The sequence below is a fragment of the Dipodomys merriami genome, unplaced genomic scaffold (assembly GCF_024711535.1).
Source record: "Dipodomys merriami isolate MVZ:Mamm:240054 unplaced genomic scaffold, mDipMer1.0.p SCAF_31, whole genome shotgun sequence".
Classification (NCBI taxonomy): domain Eukaryota; kingdom Metazoa; phylum Chordata; class Mammalia; order Rodentia; family Heteromyidae; genus Dipodomys; species Dipodomys merriami.
In genome coordinates, this window is record NW_027204604.1 from 1,605,388 (window position 1) to 1,629,806 (window position 24,419).

At 34.2% G+C, this 24,419-nt stretch overlaps 1 protein-coding gene across 3 annotated transcripts in view; it reads left to right on the forward strand.

The window, feature by feature from the left end:
• The window catches only part of Gpatch2 (G-patch domain containing 2), a 142,128-nt gene that overhangs the window by 83,223 nt on the left and 34,486 nt on the right, over positions 1–24,419 (forward strand). For 2 of the 3 annotated variants that reach the window (XM_070041484.1, XM_070041485.1), the window contains exons 6-8: positions 9,745–9,812; positions 15,490–15,529; positions 21,830–21,894. In XM_070041484.1, coding sequence (XP_069897585.1) covers positions 9,745–9,812; positions 15,490–15,529; positions 21,830–21,894 — 173 coding nt within the window. Of the gene's footprint in view, positions 1–9,744; positions 9,813–15,489; positions 15,530–18,718; positions 18,780–21,829; positions 21,899–24,419 lie in introns of those variants that run through there. The other variant, XM_070041486.1, reaches the window with a different exon arrangement.

Sequence of the window (24,419 nt, forward strand, 5' to 3'; positions counted from 1 at the left end):
TATACTAACATCAAATACAGTGAAAACAGGGGTTATACCGTGGGGGAGGTACATACAAAGCAACAAAGAAACCACTTTTGGGCATTTACCCAAATGATCACAAACAAGACCATACTAAAGCTACCAGCACAACTATGTTTATTGTAGCATTATTTACCATAGCTAAGATATGGAACCAATCCAGATGCCCCTCAGTAGATGAATGGATCAAGAAAATGTGGTGTATATATACACAATGGAATTCTATGCCTCTATGAGAAAGAATGACATTGCCCCATTTGTTAGGAAATGGAAAGACATGGAAAAAATTATATTAAGTGAAGTAAGCCAGGCCCAAAGAAACATAGGTCCCATGGTTTCCCTTTTTTGTAATTACTAGTATACGTCTGAGACAAGCAGAAATGGTCAGATAAGTTGATGTTAAGCAAAATGAACCCCAAGATAAGGACTCAAATGTTTTTTTCTTTCTTGTGGTTGTTTCTAGATAGTAATTTTTATTGAACACATATTAAACAGATATATTGGATAATTGATAAACCAAGCCCAGCGCCAGGCGCCAGTGGCTCACGCCTGTAATCCTAGCTACTCAGGAGCCTGAGATCTGAGGATCACGGTTCAAAGTCAGCCTGTGCAGGAAAGTCTGTGAGACTCTTATCTCCAGTAAATCACTAGAAAACTGGACATGGCACTGTGGCTCAAGCGGTAGAGCGCTCGCCTTGAGCTGAAGAGTGCAGGGACACTGCCCAAGCCCAGAGTTCAAGCCCCAAGACCGACCCGCCTCCCCCCATAAAAAAACCAAAAAAAAATAAAAACAATTGTATAATTATATAGATGAATAAAAATTATGAATTCCCTTTGCATGGGAAAGTTTAATTAAATATAGGAAGGTACAGATTATAATTAAAGCTCTAATATATATGCATACTATATATATGCATATTATATATTTATAATCACATTTTATTTATAATTATATATAATATATTTAAATATTTTGAATGTATAAATATATTAAGTGTAGTATATAGTTGTATTATATATATTTATGTAATATGTATTAAAGGCCACTGAACACAAATTGTAGAATCTTTACATCTTCATTATAATGAAATTGATATGTGCTAATACAAGGTACCACTTTCAAGTATAAAATTAATTTTGACCTAAGATAGATAAAATAATACAGTACTTTAAATTTTTCTTTAGATTACCATTTCCAGCATAATCATTTCATAAACTTTTTATATAAAATCTGTATTTCTAAATTTTTAATGAGTTTTTTTATTGTGAAAATACCATACAATTACATGAGCAAGGTAATGAGTACATTTCTTATCAAGCATTGTTGCCTCCTCCTCTGTTTTTTTCCCTACCATACCTGCCCTGCCATCTCCCCCCAGCCCCCCTCCCCTGCCAAAGTTGTAAAGTTCATTTTTTGACATAGCATCTTGTACATTTCATTGTTGCATTGGGTTCATCTGTATCCCTGTTTAAACAATTTGTTTTTTCCCTTCCCCTCCACAAATTATACCAACATCAAATACAGTGAAAACGGAGGTTATACCAAGGGGGAGGGACATACAAAGCAATAAAAAAATCACCTTATAAATATGTTAGAAACAATAGCAAAAAAGAAAAAACCACTTGTGTCCTTATCTTGGGGTTTATTTTGCCTAACATCATCTTATCTGACCTTTTCTGCTTGTCTCAGACATATACAAGTTATTGCAAGTATGGGAAACCATGGGACCTATGTTTCTTTGGGCCTGGCTTACTTCACTTAATATTTTTTCCAAGTCTTTCCATTTCCTAACAAATTTTTTCAAAGATTTTTCATTCTTTATTTTTTTTTAATTTGCCTCTAAGGTAGACTTTTTAGCCTAAATATACACTTAATTTTGAGGAGGTATATGTGTGTGTAATGAAACCTAAGAAAACATTTATTTTTAAATGTAAATGTGAATTGCTTGATGTGAGTTGAATAAGAATATCTACATTTAGACTATCATGGCTTATAAATTAGGATTTTAATAGGATGTATAGATTTGAAGTGTAACTTAAGCATATAGTACTGAAATAAACTTACAAAGTTTTTAAAGGCATACATTTTGTTGATTGCTTTGACATTTGCAGAAGGCAGGTTTTTATTTAACAGATTTCACATAAGCATGTTGATGAATCCCATTGTAATGTTGCCAGCTACATTAGCTACATTAGCGAGGGATTTCGGAAGCATTGGTCAGCCGGTAGAGGACACTCACAGCTTGCAACTAACTCTGGACAGCTAAGTGAAACTATCTTTCACTGTCTCTATTGGACATCAGTCTAAGCTGATTTTTAATTCTTACTCAAAAATACTACTGTGAAATAGGATGAAAAAGTTAGTTTTATATTTGCTTTTTAAATTTGCAAATTAATCTTTTCTCTGAAAGCATTTAAGTCATTAATAGTATATACTAATAATGAGAATCCTGTACTTAATAATTAGAAATATTAACATTCTAATAGGCTAGAAATATTAAATTTCAAGTTTTAATACTATCTGGTTTATTATTATTTTATTATTTTTATTATTTATTTAGTTTTATTTTATAGTGTCATTATATAGTTTACACTAGGCTCAAATTCATTATGTAACCCTGGCTGGCCTCAAACTCAAAATTGTCTTATCTCAACCTCCTAAGTGCCTGAATTACTGGTGTATTTTACCCTAACCCACCCTGACTTTAACTGAGAACAGAACTATGACCATGAAGTAATTACTGTTTAGTTTAATTTTAAAACGTATCATTTGCCAACATCATATACATAAATATATATTTGTATATTTCTAAGCTTTCATCAATTTATGACAGATTATATTTTAACATTTCTCAGAGAAGTCTATTTACTTCGGGTTTTTGGAAGTGTACTAAGATTGCTTCACAAATGCATCAAGTCTATGTATGCCTCCATCCACTTCTCACTATGGTGCTGACAGCTGTAAGGTTAGCATCTACCCTGTGACAGTATCCTGATTCCTGCTGGGGAGACTAATCCTCAATTGAAAGGAAAGCCCTGGGCTTCTCTGTGGTTTATTTCCTCTGACTTTTTGATTCTTTAAAAAACCTTCCTGGTTTAAAGGTGTAATCTCACATTTAGATTGATACCTGCTTCTAAAAGAAGTAAAAGAGAATAAAAAATACCAGTTGAAACATTCTCTTCTCCCCCCCTCCCTCCCTCCCTCCCTCCCTCCCTTTCTCTCTCCCTCCCTCTCCTTCCTTCTCTCTCTCTCTTCTCCCCTGTCTCTTTCTCTCTCTCTCTCTCTGCTCTCACCCTCCCTTGCTCCCATCTCTCTCCTTGTTTCCTCCAAGTTTCTCAGATTCTCATCCTGAAATATTTACTGTCACAGTGTTTAGAGCACTGCCTTTTTTGTGATGATTCTCTCCTTTATGAGCCATTTGCTGTTTAAGTCAACATTGGCATATGTGGTGATTTCTGAGAGCCCCTAGTGGAGTTACCACGCCCCTTAGATGACTTGTTTGTTAGGAGAACTTACAAGCCAGCTCCAAAGTCTTCCTGGATGTATCATGCATGCTAGGTTAAAGATTTCCCAAGTGAGTATTTTAGATGATGGTCACCATTTTCTATGGCAAATCCCCAAATACAATAAACACTTGATTTGTGCATTGTTTCCCTGAAAGAAAAATAACCTAGATGGTGAACATGACAACTTAGGTATCAATCCTGCTCTCCATCTCTGACATTAGCTTTTCTCTATAATCTGACAATAGTGATGTCTCTTCTCTCTAGGCAACTTATTTATGAAAAACATCCTATAAGCGGGGCAGAACTATAAAGAACTGTTGTTCTTAATACCAACAAGAATGTTTCTACTCATTATGTGGATTTGTGATGTGTCATGTCATCATTATCCCTTCCCTGTTGGTTTGTTTATGGTTAATTTCTTCCTGAAAGCACATCCCAACAACGTGGAACACTTGACTTTGACTAACAGGTAAAAATTGGTGCATTCCCCTACTGTGTTCTATCCCATCAAATATGATTTAGATTCTATGCAGACCATAGATACTTAATGCCACCCAGATCCTAATGCCACCGTCAGCTCTGCTGGAAAGAGCAACATTACTTGTGAATGTTGGTATTTTTTTAAAGATTTGTTTGGTGAGGAACTGGCTTATATTTCTTTACCATTGTCAGGTTATATAAATCCTAAATTTCAGAGTATTTTCTTATTGGAAAACCAAGTTATATTGTGTAAATTTACTAATTTAGTGCATGTTTTCCTAATCTCCAGTAGACCAGCTATCCGGAGAAGTGAATCATCTTTGTTATTTTATTTTTAACGTTTCTTGTAAAGGAAATATACAGAGGGGCTGCAGTCACATAAGCCAAACAGTGAATAGATGGTTGCTTTGCGCAGCGCTGCCCCTCCCTCATTCTCTCCCAGTTCCCCCGCCCCCCCCAAGTTGTATAGTTCACTGTTGAACGGTTGCCCTTTGTCCCACCTTTTCTGTGCTTCCCCTTCCCCTCTCTAAAACAGATAATTTTATATATAAGACAAAGGGTACAGAAATAAAAAAACAGCAGCAGCAGGAATAAACCAAATGAAAAGGGAAAGAAGAAAAGAAAAAAAAACCTTGCTTCCATTTCTTGAAGTTCATTTCAATAAACATCATTTTATATGAACATATGCACATAGCTATTGAGCCCTTATGACCCTCTCCTAAGAATATCCTCCTTTGTTCTTACTGTGTGAATGAGTTTCTGCATAGCAAAGGACATAGCTATCAAGATAAATAGAAAGCCCACAGAATGGGAAAAGATCTTTACTAGCTATGTGTCAGACAAGGGTCTTCTGAAATATACATCTTTATTTTTGAATGTTCCTTGCTTAAAGACAAAACTCCTGTTAGGTAAGCACTTACAATGACCTCGCATCCGTCACATGTCATGAATTGCGTATGTACTTCTTTTTCTTTTTCGTTTTTTAATACCCAATTGAGTTCTTTCCTGAACCTTCTATAAATCCATTGTTTTACTTTTCGAGAAGTGCCAGAGAGTAAAGATACAAGATGAATTCTTGAGAATTATTTACTGATATTGATCTTATTCTTAAGAAACAGGAGAAAAATTTGGAATAGAAGGATTCTGTAACTCAAGGCTTTATCAAGTAGTAATATAACTGAAATCACCCAACTGAATAGACACCAGTAGTAAAGTTAAGCATAATTTTGTATGTAAGTAAGTTCCTAGTCATATTTATTGAATTTTGTCCATTAAGCCATAGTGTTGAGTTTAGAACAATCAGTGTATTCATAAGGAGCTAGACACTTAAGCTAGAGGTGAAGAAGTGACCCTGGGAAACCTTGAATGCATTTCTCACTTGTGTTCATTTTACTGTCAGCAGAGCCCTTGAAGGGGAACCAGAAAGGCTCTGTGTGAAAACAGCAGTTTAGAAAGTTGCATTTGGCAACTTGAGGTAGAGATAGATTAAATACAACTCCCTTCTTAGAGGTGATTTTTTATCTTCTTCCTAAATCAGATAGCTACTTTGTTTCCCTTTAATCTTATCGATGCTATCCAATTTATGCTATTTGAATTGCTGCATTTTTGTATTTAGGTTGGAAGTAATTCGCAAGTACTTTTTTTTTAACTTTTTCCACATGTGATTTTAAAAGTAATATTAATGTTAGTTTCCTGAATCTATTTTCTGTTCCCCAAATAGATTGTGCCTTTTGTGAATTGTAACCATGCTGTGATTTTATGAGAGTAGATGACACAATGAAATATTTTATTCATTCTTCTACCATGTTGTAACAGAATTCTTGGAACCTTAGTGTAAAAACATAGGTGCCCTCATTTGAAATGACTTTGGAGAATCTTCTTTAATATTAGATAAAAGATATATCCTAAAATTTCTGAAAAAAATTAGAACATAATTTCCTTTTTAAATGAACTTAAACTTTCAGACTAAGCATCAAAATCCATTTGCTCCCACTTTATTCTCCTGTTACTTCCCACCCCCAGGGGTTAAAGTCATATTTTTGAAATTGTTTTTGTTCACTTGTTTTCTTTAATATCTGTCACATGTATTTGACTGACACATTTCTAGAACGTACTAGAGACCCTCATGCAGAGCCTGCTAAACATTAAAGGCTGTTTCTTTCTTCAAAGGAGTCAAATTAATAATTGTCCTAAGAGAAACAGGAAACTTCTAGGCCTTGACAAGCCATCTGCGGGACAAAGACAGTGCCCCCTCCAGCTGGAGGCCGCACAGATATGATTGGCCAGTCCGCACACAATTGAAAGGCCTTCTTTGAATGGCAGCCTGCCACAAAAAGTGTTTGGAGGCATGGGTTCCTAAGCAGAATAGCACTCAGGAGGCAAATAGGCTGGAATTGAGAACTTAGAACAAAACTGAGGAGGAAAGGGTGTAATAGTCAAGAAAGGATCAAGACAGTAGGTTCCCAGATAAATTTTCCTCATTTGTGATTGTGGAAATTGAAACAGGTTTTGTAAGACAACCTGAAAATGAGAAGGATCTAAAACCAACTGTTCTGTTTATCTGTTGAGGAAACTGCTGTTACAAATGAGTGAAAAAGTAAGGAAAGGCTCTCGCCGTGCCTAGCACACTAGAGAAAGGTATCAGGATCATGTACCTGAATTTCCCACTAGAGGTACTTAACTGAGCTTATAATTTACATGGCTGTTGCATTTTCATCTCCCACTACCATATTCATTTATCAGAAGTTGATAAGTTGATAGTGAAACAGAGCAAATGATGAGCAGTATAATGACATAAAAGTTAGATGATCTAGAAACCATTATTTCTGTCTGGCTTTGAAGTTCATTTGGCTTTTTAAAAATTTGTATAATAGGGCTGGGAAGGTGACTCAGTGGTAGAGTAATTGCCTTGCATGCATGAGGCCCTGGGTTTGATTCCTCAGCAGCACATAGGCAGATAAAGCCGGGAGTGGCACTGGCTCAAGTGGTAGAGCGCTAGCCTTGAGCGGAAGAGCTGAGAGACAGAGCCCAGGCCCAGAGTTCAGGCTGGGCGACCAACAAAAATAAATAAATAAATAATAAAATAAATAAAAAATAAATAAATAAATGTGATTTATCAAGCATTGTCTTTTTCAGGAATTGGTGGAAGGCATGTTTGGAGGAATGAAACCATTACCATTCTTATTTACTAGAAATTAATATTTTGATCTGATATTTGAACCTTAGTTTGCTTGTGATCTTCCACTGAGCTTCAATAACTACTCCTTCATTTTATTTCTATATGTACTCATAATTCATCATGAAACAACTATAATTGTTAGCAATTCTTTAAGTATATTTCTTCAAACCTAATAATACTTTGAAGTGTTCTGCTCACAAAGTTAAACATGTGTTGGAACACAACTGTAATTTCAGCATTATATAATGGAATCATGAGTTCAAGTACTGGTATAAATCAGCCAGGGCGATATTGTAACATCTTGCCTCAAAGGAAAAAGAAGAAAAAAAGTGTTTTAAAGTTTAATATCTACTCCAGCTTCAGTCTAAAACTTGATTTTCACAGGTGAATTCTCTATTGAATATATTATTCTTAGACTTTAGATAAGCATGTCTGTAATCATTAAAGTAGGAGTAGGTTTTAATGGTGATAACATTTATTTCTCCTGAGGCTGACCAATGACCTCCAAACACCATCATAACTGTATGTCAATGATGCTGTGTTTCATTAAAAAATTCTAAACTATGAGTATATTTTTATTCCTTAAACATAAAGCATAAATTGACTTGAAATAGCTATAAAGAATATTTGCTTCTGTTTTTTAACCCCATTACTAGTAAATATGTAAAACAATTTAAATATCTACATTTGCTACTGTAAATCTTTTGTGAATTATTTGCTGAAAATTGAGTTGAACTTACAGTTTTTTATACTCATGCAATTTCTGAGAAATTGATAGTATGATTATTTCTGACTAGATTGAAAGCTTGCATTTGTATTGTGGTATAAATTAGTTATAAATTCTTTTTTTATTATATTCAGTTCTATTGTTTTCATCAGACAATTTATCACATGAGTATATGTGAAATTCCTTTGTTTATTAAATTTCAGATTATGTACTTTAAGCCAGAGCAAGACTCAAAACATTTTTCCATAAGTATAGCTTCAGGTAAACAAGCAATTTTAGTCCTGAAAATAGCTTCTGCTTCTGTCAACATGTTGTTTATTTTTTCTCTGAGATAAAAAGTTCAGTTTTCTGATATTTGTAGCAAGATAAAGTCAGTAAACAAGATTAATATAGTGTGGAAAAGGTTGTCAGCAGCCCTGGCAAAGGAAATAAGTTGCCTGTACATAGAACATACTGTAAACTGAATAAAAGTGTCAGGTCCACCATGAGATAATGTGATCATGAACCTCTAACAAAGCATGACATAGGCACAGTCGACTTTTCTCATAGCCCCAGTGTAGAAAATGGATTACTGCATTCCAGGGATACCCACTGGAGTAGCATGAAAACCACATTCTGAAGCGAATGGTGGATGTGGTCTTGGAGTTAAGCCACATTTACCTGTGCTGTTCCAGCCATCCGTTATCAATGTTATTGTCTGTGCATTTGCAGTATTTACATTTCTTGGAATTCCTGTGTGTATGCTGGCATCCTTGTTACCCATGAGATTCAAGAACAAATAAAATTCTTGAAAATGTTTCTTTTAGCGGTATATTACTGCCTTACATGCTTTTTTAAAATTCTCTTCTATTTAAATGGCATTTCTATAAGTAACCGTGTGTCTTGTTTTATGAAAGAGCCCGTCTTAACGTTTTACTGTAGCTTTATGCCTTCTATTTGTGATGGTAGATTCATTTGTGCTTGGTGCTTTAGTTCCCTTTGAGAACTTTCTGTAAGATTGGTATGCTGTGAAATTCTTTAAAAATGAGTGTAGCTTATATCAAGAAGTTATTTGAATTTGTTGTTGGAATTCTAATTTTTAAAATTACATTGTAAGATATTGCCCTCTTACATCAAATTAGGTTTTGTTCAGTGTAAATATACAGGTAGCTTGTAACTTTGTGGACAAACTATAATATAATAATGCTTCCTTGACCAAATTCTTGTGTGCATTTGAATTTTTACATTATAATATATATTATTTATATTTAGGAACTAAGTACAAATACAGTGGCCCATGGAAATATCTGCTGATCTAATCAAACTCTTTTCATCATCAAATTAAATACAGGAGCAGCTGGACAGTATTTGCAAATGAGTCACTGATCTGTTTAAGAATGTTTACAGGGCTGGGAAGGTGGCTCAATGATAGAGTGTTTGCCTTGCATGCATGAGGCCCTGTGTTCGATCCCTCAGCACCACATAAGCAGAAAAAAGCCAGAAGTGGCACTATGGCTCAAGTGGTAGAGTTCTAGCCTTAAGCTGAAGAGCTGAGAGAGTGCCCAGGCCCAGAGTTCAGGCCCCATGACCGACACCAAAAAAAAATAATAATAATATTTACATAGTTTAAAGATACTTTTAAAACAGTCTTTAAATTCTTGCAGAATATCTGTGACCATCAAGATAATTTTTACCAAGAATTAGATTATACTTTTGGTTTATGCAGTTTTGTCTTGGATTTGAGGATGAAGGTTGTAGGCTCCAGTTTACAACTATATTCTCATCCATTACATCCTTATCATCTGCTGTTGATCTGCATACTAACCTATGATTCAAAAAACTGTCCCCACAGGTTTCCAGTCCTGGCCCTGTCAGTAACAAGAGGATGGTTCACTTTTCCCCAGATTCTCATCATCATGAGTGAGTACTCATTAGCTGAATAACTTTGTTCAGATATTTTATTTCTTTACAAAAAATGGTAACTATTGTTAATGAGGGTAGTTTAGTCTTTACCTGTATTTTAAAAAGTAAATACCATATACATATAATAGTACAAGGGGAATTTAACTTAAATCCATGTCCAAAATTTAAATGAAAATGTTTAAGTATATTTTATGTTTGTGATAAAGTTTGAAATGCAGACACTATGTTAGAATTCATTTAGTAGCTGAAAATGTGCAAATTTTCATGACCCTGATTAGCATTATACCCCTCTAGTCAGCCATCTTTACCCTGTCCCTAGTCCCTCGAGTTCACCTGCACTTTCCACCCCCTTTACCTTACCTACCAATATACCAAGGTCCTATGTATTATTTGAGATTGTTTAACAAAGAAGTTTCTTTATTAGAATATACTCGTTGCAGTTAACAGAATAAATAACAGTAGCTTAGACCATAAATGTGTGTGTGCTTTGTTTTGCTTTTTAGGCTTTCCTGTTTTGTCTTCTCACATGCATCAGGAAAAAGAACACAAGGACCTGCCTATTTGTTTCTCTATTTTATTAACTTAATTGCTAGGGCTACTTTAATCAAGCATTTTCTACTTGGTTGCTTAAACAACAGAATTTATTCTGTCACACTTCTAGAGTCCAGAAGTCCAAGACCAGGGTGAGGGCGTATTAATTCCTTCTGCAGGCTTTAAAGGAAACTGTGCTTCATGTCTCCCTACTTTTGATGGGCTGCCAGAAAGCTCTGGTGTTCCTTAACTTGAAGTACCATGTGTAACTCTGCTATCATCTTCTCCTGGAGGTTTTCTCACCTATGTGCCTTTTTGTTCAAGTTTCTTCTTTTGTAAGGGCACAGAGACAGATACATAACATTTTAACAATGTTACTTATCTTAATGACCTTATTTTAACTTGACTACTTATAAAGATCAACCAAATGAGATGATATTTTGAGTTAGGCCTTAATACCAATGTCATTTAGGGAAACCACCATCCTTACTTACTAATGTTTTTCATATGCTCAGATTTATTGTCTCATTATCTCAAGATGGTTGATTTTGATTCATATCTCATGTCAGCTAATAGCTTTAACATCTTACTAGGAGACAAAATTCTTAACACTACTCACTTTTTTCTTTTTAACAAGACCATTTATCTAAATAATTCTGTTGATCGTAATTCCCCCCTACCTCTTTGTCTCCTTACTTGCTATTCCCAAAACTGTCTCATCAAGTTGTCTTATTCCATTTCTCTCTCTCTCTCGCTCTCACACCCACAGAGTATTTTGTCTATATTTGTCCTCCCTTTCCTTCCTCATTTGTCTGTACACTCCCACTAATGCCAACACCCCAAACCAGAAACTTTTCCTAATGTTCTTTTTGTTAAAGTACATGTTAATTATTCAAAGGCATTTCATCATGGTGTCTCACACATGTATATATACTATAGATTAATTACCTAGATTGATAGATACATGCATGCATACATATGCACATATGGTCTTGTATATGCTTATGCATATATTTATATTTTAGATCTAATATCCACATATGGGGGGAAAATGTGTACTTTGTCCTTATGAGCAGACTTACTCCACTTAATATGATGATTTCTATGTCTATCCATTTCCCTAAAAATGATATAATTTCATTTTTCTTTATGGCTAAGTTTTTGTTTATATACCACATTTTATTTACCCGCTCACGAGTTGTATGGTATCTAGTCTATTTTCATAGCTTAGCTACTGTGAATAGTGCTTCAATGAACATAGTTGTACAAATGCTTCTAATATACCCTGACTAACATTCCTGTAGAGAAATGCCTAAGAGTGATACTGCTGGATTATATAGTAGTTCTGTTCCTAGTTTTCTGAGGAACCCATATTCTAATTTTCATAGTAGTTGAGCAAGTTGAAGTCCCACCAGCAGTGTATTAGGGTTCACTATATCCTCATGAAGATTTGTTATAGTCTTGATTGCTATCCAAACTAGAGTGAGGTAGAATGTCAGTACTGTTTTGATGGGTGTTTTCTTTTATGGTCAGGGATGTCAAGTATGTCTTCATATATTTGTTGACGGTCCCACTCTTGACGGAGAAAAGCTATAAGACATTGGAAAAGGCTTTTATTTTATACAAATATTTATACAAACCACTTAGTTGAGATACACATCCACATGTTTCAGGTTGAGTTATCTTAGATTAACATAGTTTTGGAATTGGCCCCTCCGTGCTTTAAAACAGAAGCAGACTCTATTTTTCTTCACTTTGTCTCTTTCATTGCCACAGCAACATATATCTGAAAAAATGTGTCTGTAAATGTGTATGTGTGTATGTTGTTTAACAGAAGATATATAGTCAGTGAGTTGGCCAAAGATAGTTTCAGTTGTGCGTTTCCCCACACTCCAGCTATACTAAGTGGTTTCTTACTGTTTCTTGTCTTTCTCTCACTCAGTCTGCTCCCTAAGTCTAATACATTTCCAGCATGTCATAGTAGAAAAATCAAAGTATGCTTGCCTTTGGAATATACAAATAATTTTCCAGGGAATAATGTTCACCAGTAGTTTTAAGTAAGTCAGTCTCCTAATTCCTTGCTTCTACCTATACACTTATTTCCTGAAATTCATCATCTTTTTAATTTTTCCCTACAATTACCTTTCTCCCATTTTAGGGAAACAAAAAAGGAATCCTCATCTTTGCCCACCCATCCTAATCTTACTTTGACATGCAGTATAAAACTATCATCAGTTCCAAACAGGTATTTCCAAATGTACTGATGTCCTTTTTGAGGGGTAGAATTTATTGACTATGTTTAAAATCACTTTGCAAATCAGACACATAGTTGCTAGTTCTTTTCCTTTTTAATAATTAGTAGATGAGTAACAGGACTTCTTACTCTAGAGAGGTTGTAGGATATTTGGTATAAAACCCAAAGTTCACATAATCAAGTGACATTTATTTCCATTTATTCTTTTTATGTTAATTTATCAATTTGTGTGAAAAAGGTTTCTGAACTTTGAAATGTACAAAAATTAAATGTAGATGCTAGAAACAACTTTGGTCACTGAACATGAACTAATTTGGCAAAAAGGTCATTAATGATGTCTTTAGTGTGATTCCCCACTACCACAATTTTTCTAAAACATTATAGTTATGAAAATGTAATTGTTTTTTATAAAATAACCCTTAATTTTGTACTATTTAAGATACTATCTAGCAGTTATTTCCTGGGAAGACATAAAGTCCAATCATTAATGTTATTTTAGTAGGAAACATTTAAATAAATCTGATATTCATTAATTTTGCTAGAGAACCACATAAAAAAGTGACAAGTCTTCATTCAGCTAAAGCAGAGAAATTAGTATCTGAGTAAAAATTAACATTCAAAATTCATATTTAATTATGTTCCCTTTAATACATACAGATGTGAAAATGTTTAAAAATGTAAGACTAGCTCATAAAAACTACATATAAGCATAAAGTAGGTTTGTTATGATAACTCAACCACTCTTTTGTGAGGTTTGTTTTGTTTTGTTTTGTTTTGGTTGGTCGTGGGGCTTGAACTCTGGGCCTGGGTGCTGTACCCTCAGCTCTTCAGCATAACGTGAGTGCTCTACCACTAGAGCCACAGCGCCACTTGGGGTTTTCTGGCTGTTTATTGGAGATAAGAGTCTCAGGACTTTCCTGCCCAGGCTGGCTTTGCACCAGGATCCTGAAATCTCAGGCTCCCTGAGTAGCTAGGATTATAGGTGTGAGCCACCGACACCCACCCATAATTTTTTTCTTTGTAACTTTTCTTAACCATTTACCAATAATTATTTTAAGTCAAGATAAATATGATTGCTTACTTGATTTTTTTCTAATATTTATGGTTTGCTTTTATTTCATTTTTAAATAAGAGATTTTTTTGCTTAAGGAATTATATATAGATCAGACTTATTTTAAATGCACATGAGTGACTCATTACAACCCTATGATGAATTCCTGTATAAAGCAAATATTCACCCCTTATTTTATCTTTTGTGTAAATAGCAAGTTTGCTTAAAGCAAGATTTGCCTGGATTAAAGGTTATGTTCTTTGGGAATACATTTATACTTTGAAATCTAGCACCTATTGTATCATAGGGAGATTGGCTTTAACTCTAGATTGAACTCTAATAGACAGACTTGATCAATGCCACCTTTGATTTACTGTGATTTCCTTGTTTAGTAATTTAGCTCACATATGTTCTAATTTTTATTTGTATAATAAATATAAAAACAGCCCCTTCTCATTTAAGTTACTTCCAAAATATCTATGTGAAATGCAGAAATATTAAAATACATAGGAAACATGTAAACAATACTTTATTTCAATCAGTGGTATGGGAGACGGCTACAGTTTTTAATTTTTTATGACTTTTTAAACTGAGGTATGCATTTGATTTTTTAAAATATTTTTCTTAAAGCAAAAGACATAATCCATACTAGAATGGAAATTGTGAAACTATAGTGAATGATCAACTGGTAGTTAATTCAGACACCATTTTGTAATGCCAGGAAGTCTCCATTCTCACATAGGCTGTGCAATCTGCTCTGCCAGGGAGCACAACCATCTATGAGCTTGAGAAATGTTTCAGGAATGCAAAGGCATGTAAAAGAGCATAGAGCTATAAGGCCATTTGTTCTCATTTTTGTCACCACAGAGAAGTTGGGGTAGAAGTAGGGTACCATGAGATGAGGTTTTTCAGTGTAAAATCCATACCCTGTTATGTGGTGGAAGGAAGCAAACACCAATATCCTTGTTCCTGGAACTGGAACATGAACATTGTCTCATAAAGATTTTATGAGAATAGAATATAGTATATCCCTTGTAAAGAGGGCCTTCTAAAGACACTTAGTAGTAATGTTCTAGAAAAAAAAACATCGACAGTAATCATGATATCATTCCCCAAAATGGTGGGCCACTTGTTTTTATGCACAATTCTGCCCGTGTACTCAATAAGTCCAAATGGAAGGATAGCCTGGAGGCTTAATCTGAGCCCCAGGGACAGCTGTAGCATTGTGGGACAGGCGGGGCAGGAAGAGATGCAATGCCTTTGATTGCTTGGTGACTTCTGTATTCTTAATGTTGTGAACTGGTTCTCAGCCAAATTCCTGGCTGATTTAATTGAAAAAAAGTGAATCTGAGGTACATTTGACAACTGGTCCAGATTTTCAACCCAGGGCTTTTTATACTGTTTCTAGGAGAAAAACTTCACAAGAGTATTCTGGTGGCTTTAGCTTTTTTTCTGAGTCCAGTAATCTAAAGGTCGTAATTTGTTGTAATGATGCTATAATTAAGTTGTGGTAAATGATAGCGTTTGTAGATTTTTATAACCAAAATTGATTCATAAAATGAATACAGTCCCAGCAGTTTATGTTAACATAATTAAATGGAAATGTAATTCTAACTCAGTTTGCTTATTAAATTGAAAATTACTGGGTTATAAGCACTCTTACATTTCTGTCAAAATTGGTGTAAGTGTTGAATTACATGAAATATCCATTAAAATAAAGCATATTTAAGGCTGTGTTGCTGGTGGTGAATCAGTCTGGTGAGCACATTCAAATCGGTGATTTGAGAGCAAGTACTGTCAGCCAGTTCCTGCTAACACCTCTTCTCTTTCCTCCACAGCCATTGGTTTAGCCCTGGGGCTAGGACAGAGCATGGCCAGGTAAGGAACATCCTCATCCAAAAGCAGTCGGTCTCTTTCAAATATTTATCTATTTCCCTTTAGGATAGTAGGTCAGCTTTATGAGAAAAAGGCTATAAATAAATCCCTAGCTTATTTTTATAAGAGTTAATGGTACCAGGGCTTCCCACACTGACATATAAATGGTCCTCAAAACCAGAGTTTTCCCAAACTACTGCTGCATTCCCGAGTCACACGATTGACTTCATGGAAAGGCCTGTAACACATTCATGTGTGAGACTTCATTACACATGGTTTCACAGAATTGAGGGAGGGAAGTGCTTTTGAAAGTAATTTCTATTAAATATAAGATGAACATATGATTATTTTTTATGAAAGTGTAGAATTTAGCTATCATTTCTTACCTATTTCCATTCAATCTATAAATGAATTTTTTTAAATCTCCTCTTGCTATACATGACAATACAACAATTCGTTGGTTTAACAAAGAACTTGGCATTCATTTCAGTTGTCTTTGCACATATAATAATTCATCTAGTTCCTTTGTCTTTTGAATGCATTACTTTTCCCTCTGTACCACGCTAAGGTAATTTAGAGCTTATATTATGAGAAGCTTTAAAGCATATACATTTTAGGCTTTGAAATTTTGCATGGATTTTTTTTTTGTTCATGATGAATGATAACTTATTTTTTTATTGGATGTTCGTAAGAAATCACACTTTTAAAATACATGGCAGTGACAAAATCCAAATCCTTGAAGAACATTTCTTCTGAGGAGTAGGAAAGGGAAGTAGGCAAAAAGAGAAGCTTATGTTTAGAAATAGTAATTACCTTTCTCTTATCACTGATGTGTAAAGTCTTCATATTTAGATGCAACAGTCATAGTTGCATCTATCTATCTAAGGAGGTAGCATGTGTTTCATTATAATCTGTACTATATTTCTTTGTCTTATTAATTCTCTAACATATAAAAGCTTAAGAAAAGAAAAATGTGTTGGGAATTCAAATTCATTTGCAATGATTTTTCTTATCTAGTCATTTTCCATGAGTGATTTTCCCTTTGAAATATACTTCTTGCATCAATATAGAATATATTCCTGCTATTGCTGTAAGTTTGGAAACTGTCCTATGATGTGTTTATCTTATTATCTGGAATGCAAAAAATTAGACATTCTACCTTCATATCTCTCAACACAGCATGCTTACAATAAAATTCCGGTTCTATATTATATCTTCTAGCATAAAGGAGATATTTTATCCCAAAGTGTAATCTTTTTGAATCTCATTGTTACCCTATAATTTTTTTAACTTTTAATTGATGTTATAAAGTTGGGCTTTATTGTATAACTGGAACTTTGACCTCTAGTCAAATTTATTCTCTTGTGAAAATTTAATTAATAGCAAAGACTACAGTATAGCTTAGTGTTAGAGTATGTACCTAACATGTACAAGTCCCTGGGTTCAATCCCCAGCACTAAAAAAAGCAAATGGATAATAGCTTACAAAGTAGAAAGTTGATGGACTTTGACTAATATTTAAATCTATCTTTTGTTTGAACTTTACTATAACAGTTTAGATTTTTATCTTGACTAGAGAAATTATCCATTAATATATGTAGGTATTTCTTTCATCTTGTAGTAGTTACATTCTATATTCTATAGGCTCAAACACTTAATCATTCACTCCTGGGCAATGCTCTTTGGAGAAAGACAGGATCAGTTATTCCAGTCACATCTTCATCAACCAATCAATATATATCCTTGATATTTATGTGTGTTTCTGTTTTAAGATACTTTGTATCTTATTTTGTATGTAGACTATTGGCTTATAAATACTAAACTCAGAGCCAGTAACCCTGTAACTCATACCTACATATGACTTAAATAATTCACTCATATTTTTTCTGTAAATTTGAGTTTTGAAACAGTGAAATTACCCCCAACATATAAATTGCAAAGTGCTCAACAGAAACATAGAACATAGTGCTCAACAGAAAATAGAAATTCCTACCTATTCACAGCATAAGAACTGAAACAGGAAGACAGAGTACCCATTTTGGACCTTAGCTCCAGCACTCACTTTAGTGAATACAATTATAGCCTTCTATGCATGTCTGTGCATAACTACAAAAGCACTAAGAGAAAGGACCATGATGTTATTCATTGGCTAATAAATGTTAACAAGTGGATGATTTCAACTGTACATATAAGTACACATTATTTATGTTCTGAGAGCTAGTCATAGCTACTTCAGCTTTTAAACCTAACTTTATCATAGCAAACTATTGGAAACCCAAGTCCAACTGTTGAGATATAAAACCATAGAGAATTGTAAAAATCTTAAAAAATATTGTTGAATGAATGACTTTTACCATGCCTATCACCTTTTATTTTCCTCACATTAAATTTTCAAAATAAAAATATTAGCCCCATTCCAGGCCTTATTCCTTTTCCCAACTTGTGATTTTTGGTTCTTGATGATCTTTGATGCTTACTCCTATTCCCATTTCCATTCAGTATTGTGATCATACTTTTCATTACACATTAACTAACTAGCTTACCTATCAGCCATTGTCCATTAGGTACTCTCTATTTTAACAAAAAGAACTGTGTTTGAAAAACAGCATATCTTTTTCCCTAACATGGGCATAGGAGCAGTACTTACAATATATTAGTATGTGTTAAGAAAACCATAGAAAGATCTATGAATCAAGTCAGAGAAGGAAAGAGGGAGAAGCAACTCTCTGAAGCACATATGTATGTGCACAAGTATGCACATGTGTATTTAATTTCTGGGGCTTTCTCTCCCCCAGCATCTTAAATAATTTGATTTTTTTTTGGCTGAATTTTACATGTGTCTGGATGGGTCATAGATCATAGTTGAGATGAACATGAAAAGCCTTGAAATACTTTGCAGATAACTGAGGAGTTCACTGAAAGAGATTCCATTCGAGACACTCCCAAGGTGAATGCCTTGTCTATATCAGATAGTGAGTAGAGGAATTCTGCTCTTTTGTCTCTTCCTCTTCTGTCAAGAATTTGAGACTTCTGATAATCTTGTGAAAACGTCATAAATAGCCACAGAAACTCACGCCATAGGAACACATCTTCCTGGTTTAGTTTAGCAAGTTTAAAAGTTGTATGCCTAGGTTATGCATTTGTGCATTTTAATGTAATTCTTACACACGTCATCTTTAATATACACCTGCAGGTCACTAATAAGGGAATTGTACCTCCGTTTGACCTAAGTCCAGCAATCTGAAAGTTGGAAGGTAAGAAGCGCTGCACACCATATTCAGAAGTTCTGTTTTTAATCAGATATGACATTTTTGAGTCAGAATCCTAAGAATGACCTCACTTGTGACACTGATAGGAATTCAATGAATAGAAAAGTTATAATAATGAGAAGAAAGTATTTTCAAAGTATGATAGGTTGTTCTTGCTATCAGACAAGGATCCAGGATTTGTGTTTCTCCTACTGGGAATTCTCAACTTGATTTCCTTTTTCAAAAGAAAATATGTCAGGAATCTTTTACATATAAATATATTTTATTTTACTGTAGTATCCTACATGAATTTTTTTCAGCATTGCTCTTTTGATAATCTGTGTTCATATATCAACTTGTTAGATTTATGACCCAGTGATCTGAGGCTATATTTTTCTATAAGCTGAATCTTAAAAATTGCACAAGGGCTGGGCATCACTAACCCACCCCTATAATCCTAACTACTCAAGATGCTAGGATTTGAAAATCACTATCCAAAACCAGCATGGCCATGGGCAGAGAAGTCCATGAGAGTATCAACCAATTAACCATCAAAAAGCCAGAAGTGGATCTGTGGATCAAGTGGTAAAGATCCACTTTTAGTAAGAAACTAAGGCACAGTGCCAAGATCCTGAGTTCAAGCCCCGGTACTAGCACACATACAAAAAACTTCCAAAGATATATCCAATTTAGAATTTTATTGGTAAAGTGAGATAATGTGAGATAATTTGGGGCTAACTTTTGTACATAGATGTATATTGCTTTATTGCAGTAACAGTCTTGGTTTTATATGCTGGCCAGAGATGTCAACTTGAGGAAGAAGAGTCATTCATTATATAGCTGTAATATGAATAAATACAGCATTGAAGTTCAAAAAAATGTGTTATCATTTACATTTATTCAGATGGTGTCTCTCTGAGAACTAATGTTTATTTTCATCATTATAGTTAGACTTTCTGAACTAAACCATAGAATTCTTTTCTAGTTCAGGACACTGTAAGTAGCACTTTGAGGTCTTTGAACTATTTTATCACAAACCTCAGAAAAACTATAAAGGTATCTTTTATCTTAAAATTACAAAAATATTACTTAAAACAGAGGTAGAAATTTCTTCTTCTAGCTTATCTGTGTCACAAGTGTTGGTTTGTGTGTTTATTTATATATATATAGTTTATAAGCGTTTTAAAGTCACTAGGTTTAGAAATTCCAAAGCAAATATTTTTAATTTTTAGTAATAATTTAGCGCCCATGATACAAAGTGTTTCTAAATTGAAACACTTTCAGATTAATGGACTTAAGATAAATGGACTTGAGATACTATAGAAAAGTAACCACCATTTTTAATATACTTTATTTTTGTAGTGGTTGATATTTTTCATAAGTAGTAGTAATGGAACATGGCTGCAGCTACATATCATATGACATCACATTCCCCATTTTATCACACCACTGACACATTCAGTCATTCATTCAACAAATATTTATTGAGTACTAAAAATGGTTCAGACATAGCTCTGAATTCTGGAGATGCAGACAAGTTGAATAATCAAAGCTAAGGGCCAGTCATAGTAAGTGCATGCACTAAATTTCAATATGGCAGGGATTATGTGTCATTTATAGGGATGGAGGTTAGGTCAGTGGTACACAGCACAATAATAAATTGTGCACTTACAGATATAATCATATTATAAAAGATTATGAAAGCCTTGCACAGCATAAAATCACATAGCTTGAGAAAGCTCACTGGTTACAGTATAAAGAATGTATTAGCTAGATGCAAGACTGGAGGCAGGGAGGCTGTTTAAGGAGGTTGGTATAGGTGATGAAAAAAAGATGGTCTAGACTAGATGGTGGCCGTTGAGATGGAAAGAAGTAGATACTGAGGATATGTGTATTTAGTTAAGACATTCTTTCTAACCAGGTTCTTAATGATCTAATGTCTGTTCTTGTTGATAAACAAATGATTGTAAATGAAGTTATTGAACAGTGGAAAGCAGTTATCCTTCATATAAAGTAATTGAAGCTGGTCAGACTATACCTAGTGACAGTCAGGATCATTAATTGTAATCATAATCATAATTATAGCATGGATACCATATTCTCAGCATTTCCTATATATGTTCCAGTCTCATAGAACTAAGCATTTTACATGGTTTATCTTACTTAATACTCACAACAGCCTTACGCCAGTCAATATTATTTTATCTCTATTTTACAGGTAAAAACTAGAGCTTAGGAGGGTTAACTACTTTACCTAGGGTCACATAATAAACTTATTGTAAAAAACTATTTGTTAAGCTTAGTGACTTGTTACTGGTAGAGCTGGGATTAGAACCCAGTTCAATATTACATTATTTTAAAGCTTCTATTTTTGCAGAGTTAATTTCTAATAATGCTGATCATCATTTTTTAGCCCAGTCTCCTTATAAATCTGCATGCATAATATAAGCTACAGTTTGAGTGAACATGGAGTGAAGAGTATTGTCCACTTGATTTTTGTTTTTTGTTTTTTGTTTTTTGTTTTCTTTCCAGTCACGACAAAGCAATTTTGAAGGGAGGTGAATGAGACAATATTTTGAGGAGGCAATCAAATATACAATGTTTTCTAATTATATATTTCTAAGCCAATAATTTTATTGAAGTAGAATGCTTTAAGTGTACTTATTTACTACAGTAGGCAATCATCCACAAAATAGAATTAACTCTTTCATATCAGCCCAAGTGACAGCTTCACAGTTAATGCATTGCTAGAGGTTATTTTACTTCCAGAGACCAGACACACACCTGAGTTCTAGACTTCAGCTCCAAAGTTGTGTACTATGAAGATTGTCAGTTTACTCTATTGATGAGAATGTCAACCAGATGGCCACCCCTACTGACACTTTGCCACAGTAATAGTGGCATCTTTAGCAAAGGTGTAGTAGTCTTTACTTTCAGAGAAACTCATAGAAAAAGAGATAATGTAAGTGAGAAAATTAGTATCCCTGTGAATAAGATTTTCCCCCAAATATTTGTTGTTTCTACAACATTGTCTGAACACTTTTACATACCATCAGCTCCTGAGAGATAACCGAGCTGAAAGAGGACACAAGAAAAACTGTTCTGTGAAAACTGCCAGCAGGTAAGCCATTCAAAATCACAATTCATTCTCACCATTAAATTCATGGCCCAGGTTTTTCCAGTACTAATGAGAAATGTGGGGAGTTGTAGTTTGGATTACTATTGACTCTAAAATGCCAACTTCAAATATCTTATATATTGTTTACAAGAATCTATTTCAGGATTATTAGTAACAAATAAAAAGATGGCATTTTATGTATATTATTTAAAGCTGGTGAAAATTGTAGGATGTTTTTAGAAGAAAACATTTTTATTTTCTATCACTAATGAATTTTAGAGCTTTTTTAAAATATAAAGAAAATGGAATTACCCTTTTCCTCCAAATTTAAATGTTACATAGATCTTATGACAGACCAATATGTATGTATATTGTATTCTAGTAGCATATATGTAAAAACAGAGAGTGGAATTGTCTTTTTAAAAAGTGTTTTTACAATTGCTTTCATCCTATGTTACTATAATTTCATCTTGCATTGTTTTTGTTATTTATCAAGTAAAAAATCAAATCTTGAGCCGGGCACTGGTGGCTCACGCCTGTAATCCTAGCTACTCAGGAGGCTGAGATCTGAGGATTGCGGTTCAAAGCCAGCCCGGGCAGGAGAGACCGTGAGACTCCTATCTCCAATAAAAACCACCAGAAAACTGGAAGTAGCGCTGTAGCTCAAGTGGTAGAGCGCTCACCTTGAGCTGAAGAGCTGAGGGACAGTGCCCAGGCCCAGAGTTCAAACCCCACGGCCGACCAAAAAAAAAAAAAAATCAAATCCTGAGAATTGGAAGATATATTTTCAGAAACAAACTAGAAAATCATTTACATTTAAAAAGACCAAACAAATATACATTGTTTTCATTACTATATTAAGCATGTAAATATTATTCACCTCTGTATGACTTCTGGACTTCAACATGATTGTATTTTGTATCATTTCCCACTCCCTCTCAATGCATTTATCCTAATTTATTAATGTTTCTTCCCTAGAGTACAACTACGCCCATTCTTTCTCTTGATAGTATTCTTCTGAAACCCACCTTTTCCATATCCATTCTGAACTTTGCCCTCAGACCTGCTACACTTCTAATATACCTCCATAGCTCTTCCTTCTCACCCTGGTATTAGGGCTGGAGGGTGGTCATTTTCGTTCCCATTTGAGATGCCTCTTTCCTGAATCTCCCACACATTGTCTTTTGAGTTTTCTGAGAACGACAACAAGTTTCTTATGTCTGAAAATGTCTTTATTCTTGTCTCACATCGATTGATTTAGCTGAAAACTAAGGTTTAGTTTGAAGTAATTTGAGCTCAGGATTTTGATGTCACAATTACAATGTCTTTAATCTTCAATATTTGTTCTATTATTTAACTGTTGGAACATCTTAAATAATAATATATGTGTATATATAAATTTTATACTCCAGAAAATTTAAATCTCCAGAAATATTCCAAGACAATTCATATATGTTGCCTTCCTCAGTATTATAACCTAAATGTACTTTTAAATATTGTTTTATGCTGGGTGCTGGTGGCTCATAACTGTAATCCCAGCTACTCAAGAGGCAGAGATCTGAGGATCATGGTTCAAAGCCAGCTCAGGCAGGAACATTTGTGAGACTCTTCCGTCCATTAAACAATCAGAAAACTATAAGTGGTGCTGGGGCTCAGTGGTAGAGTGCTAGTCTTAAGCTGAAGAGCTGAGGGACAGTACCCAGGCCTAGAGTTCAAGCCCTATACCAGCAAAAAACAAAAACAAAAACAATATATATATATATATATATATATATATATAATTTTATATTTTTCATTTACAGGATTTTTTTCAGTGCTTAATTTAAAAAACACACACTAACAATCAACACTAGGGGAAACACAGACCTGCATCTTAGTCCAAGGCCACCTTGTTTGCTTGCTTGTTTCTTTGGTTGTTTAGATGGGTGGGTGGGTGGTTTAGATAGGGTTATACTATAGCCCAGACTTGGCCTTAAACTCAAGATCTCCCTATATTGGTTTCAAAAGTGTTGAGATTACAAGTACACTACTGTACCTAAATCTAAAAATCTCTTCTCATTTTTTGAACCTTCTTCTCATATATACTCTTTTCATGAGTGCTGGGTACATTTTCTTAACTCTGTAAAAACCACCAGGTCTGTTAGGCACTGGGCAATTTGAAAAGGTGAGATAAATGTAAGGAATGACTCAAGTTTAATTTTTGTTTTAAGCTTTATTCAATACAAGATGAAAATTCTTCACCTTCCTTATTTATATGCATTACTCTCTATTCCTTTCTTGAAATCCATTTTCTTTCTTAGTATTTTTAATATTATCTTGACTTTTCTTAACCCTTTTGGATGACTGACTGCACTTTCCTTTTTCAACTTACAGAAAAACATAAAGGTTAAAGAAGAGAACTATAATGCATTAAATCAATAAATTGTAGGATCATTTACTTCCACAATAGACCAAGCAAGTAAGAAAAGATAAAGGCACAGGTGGTCTGCTGTTAGTGACTCAAAATTGAGATTTTGAAGTGTGTGACT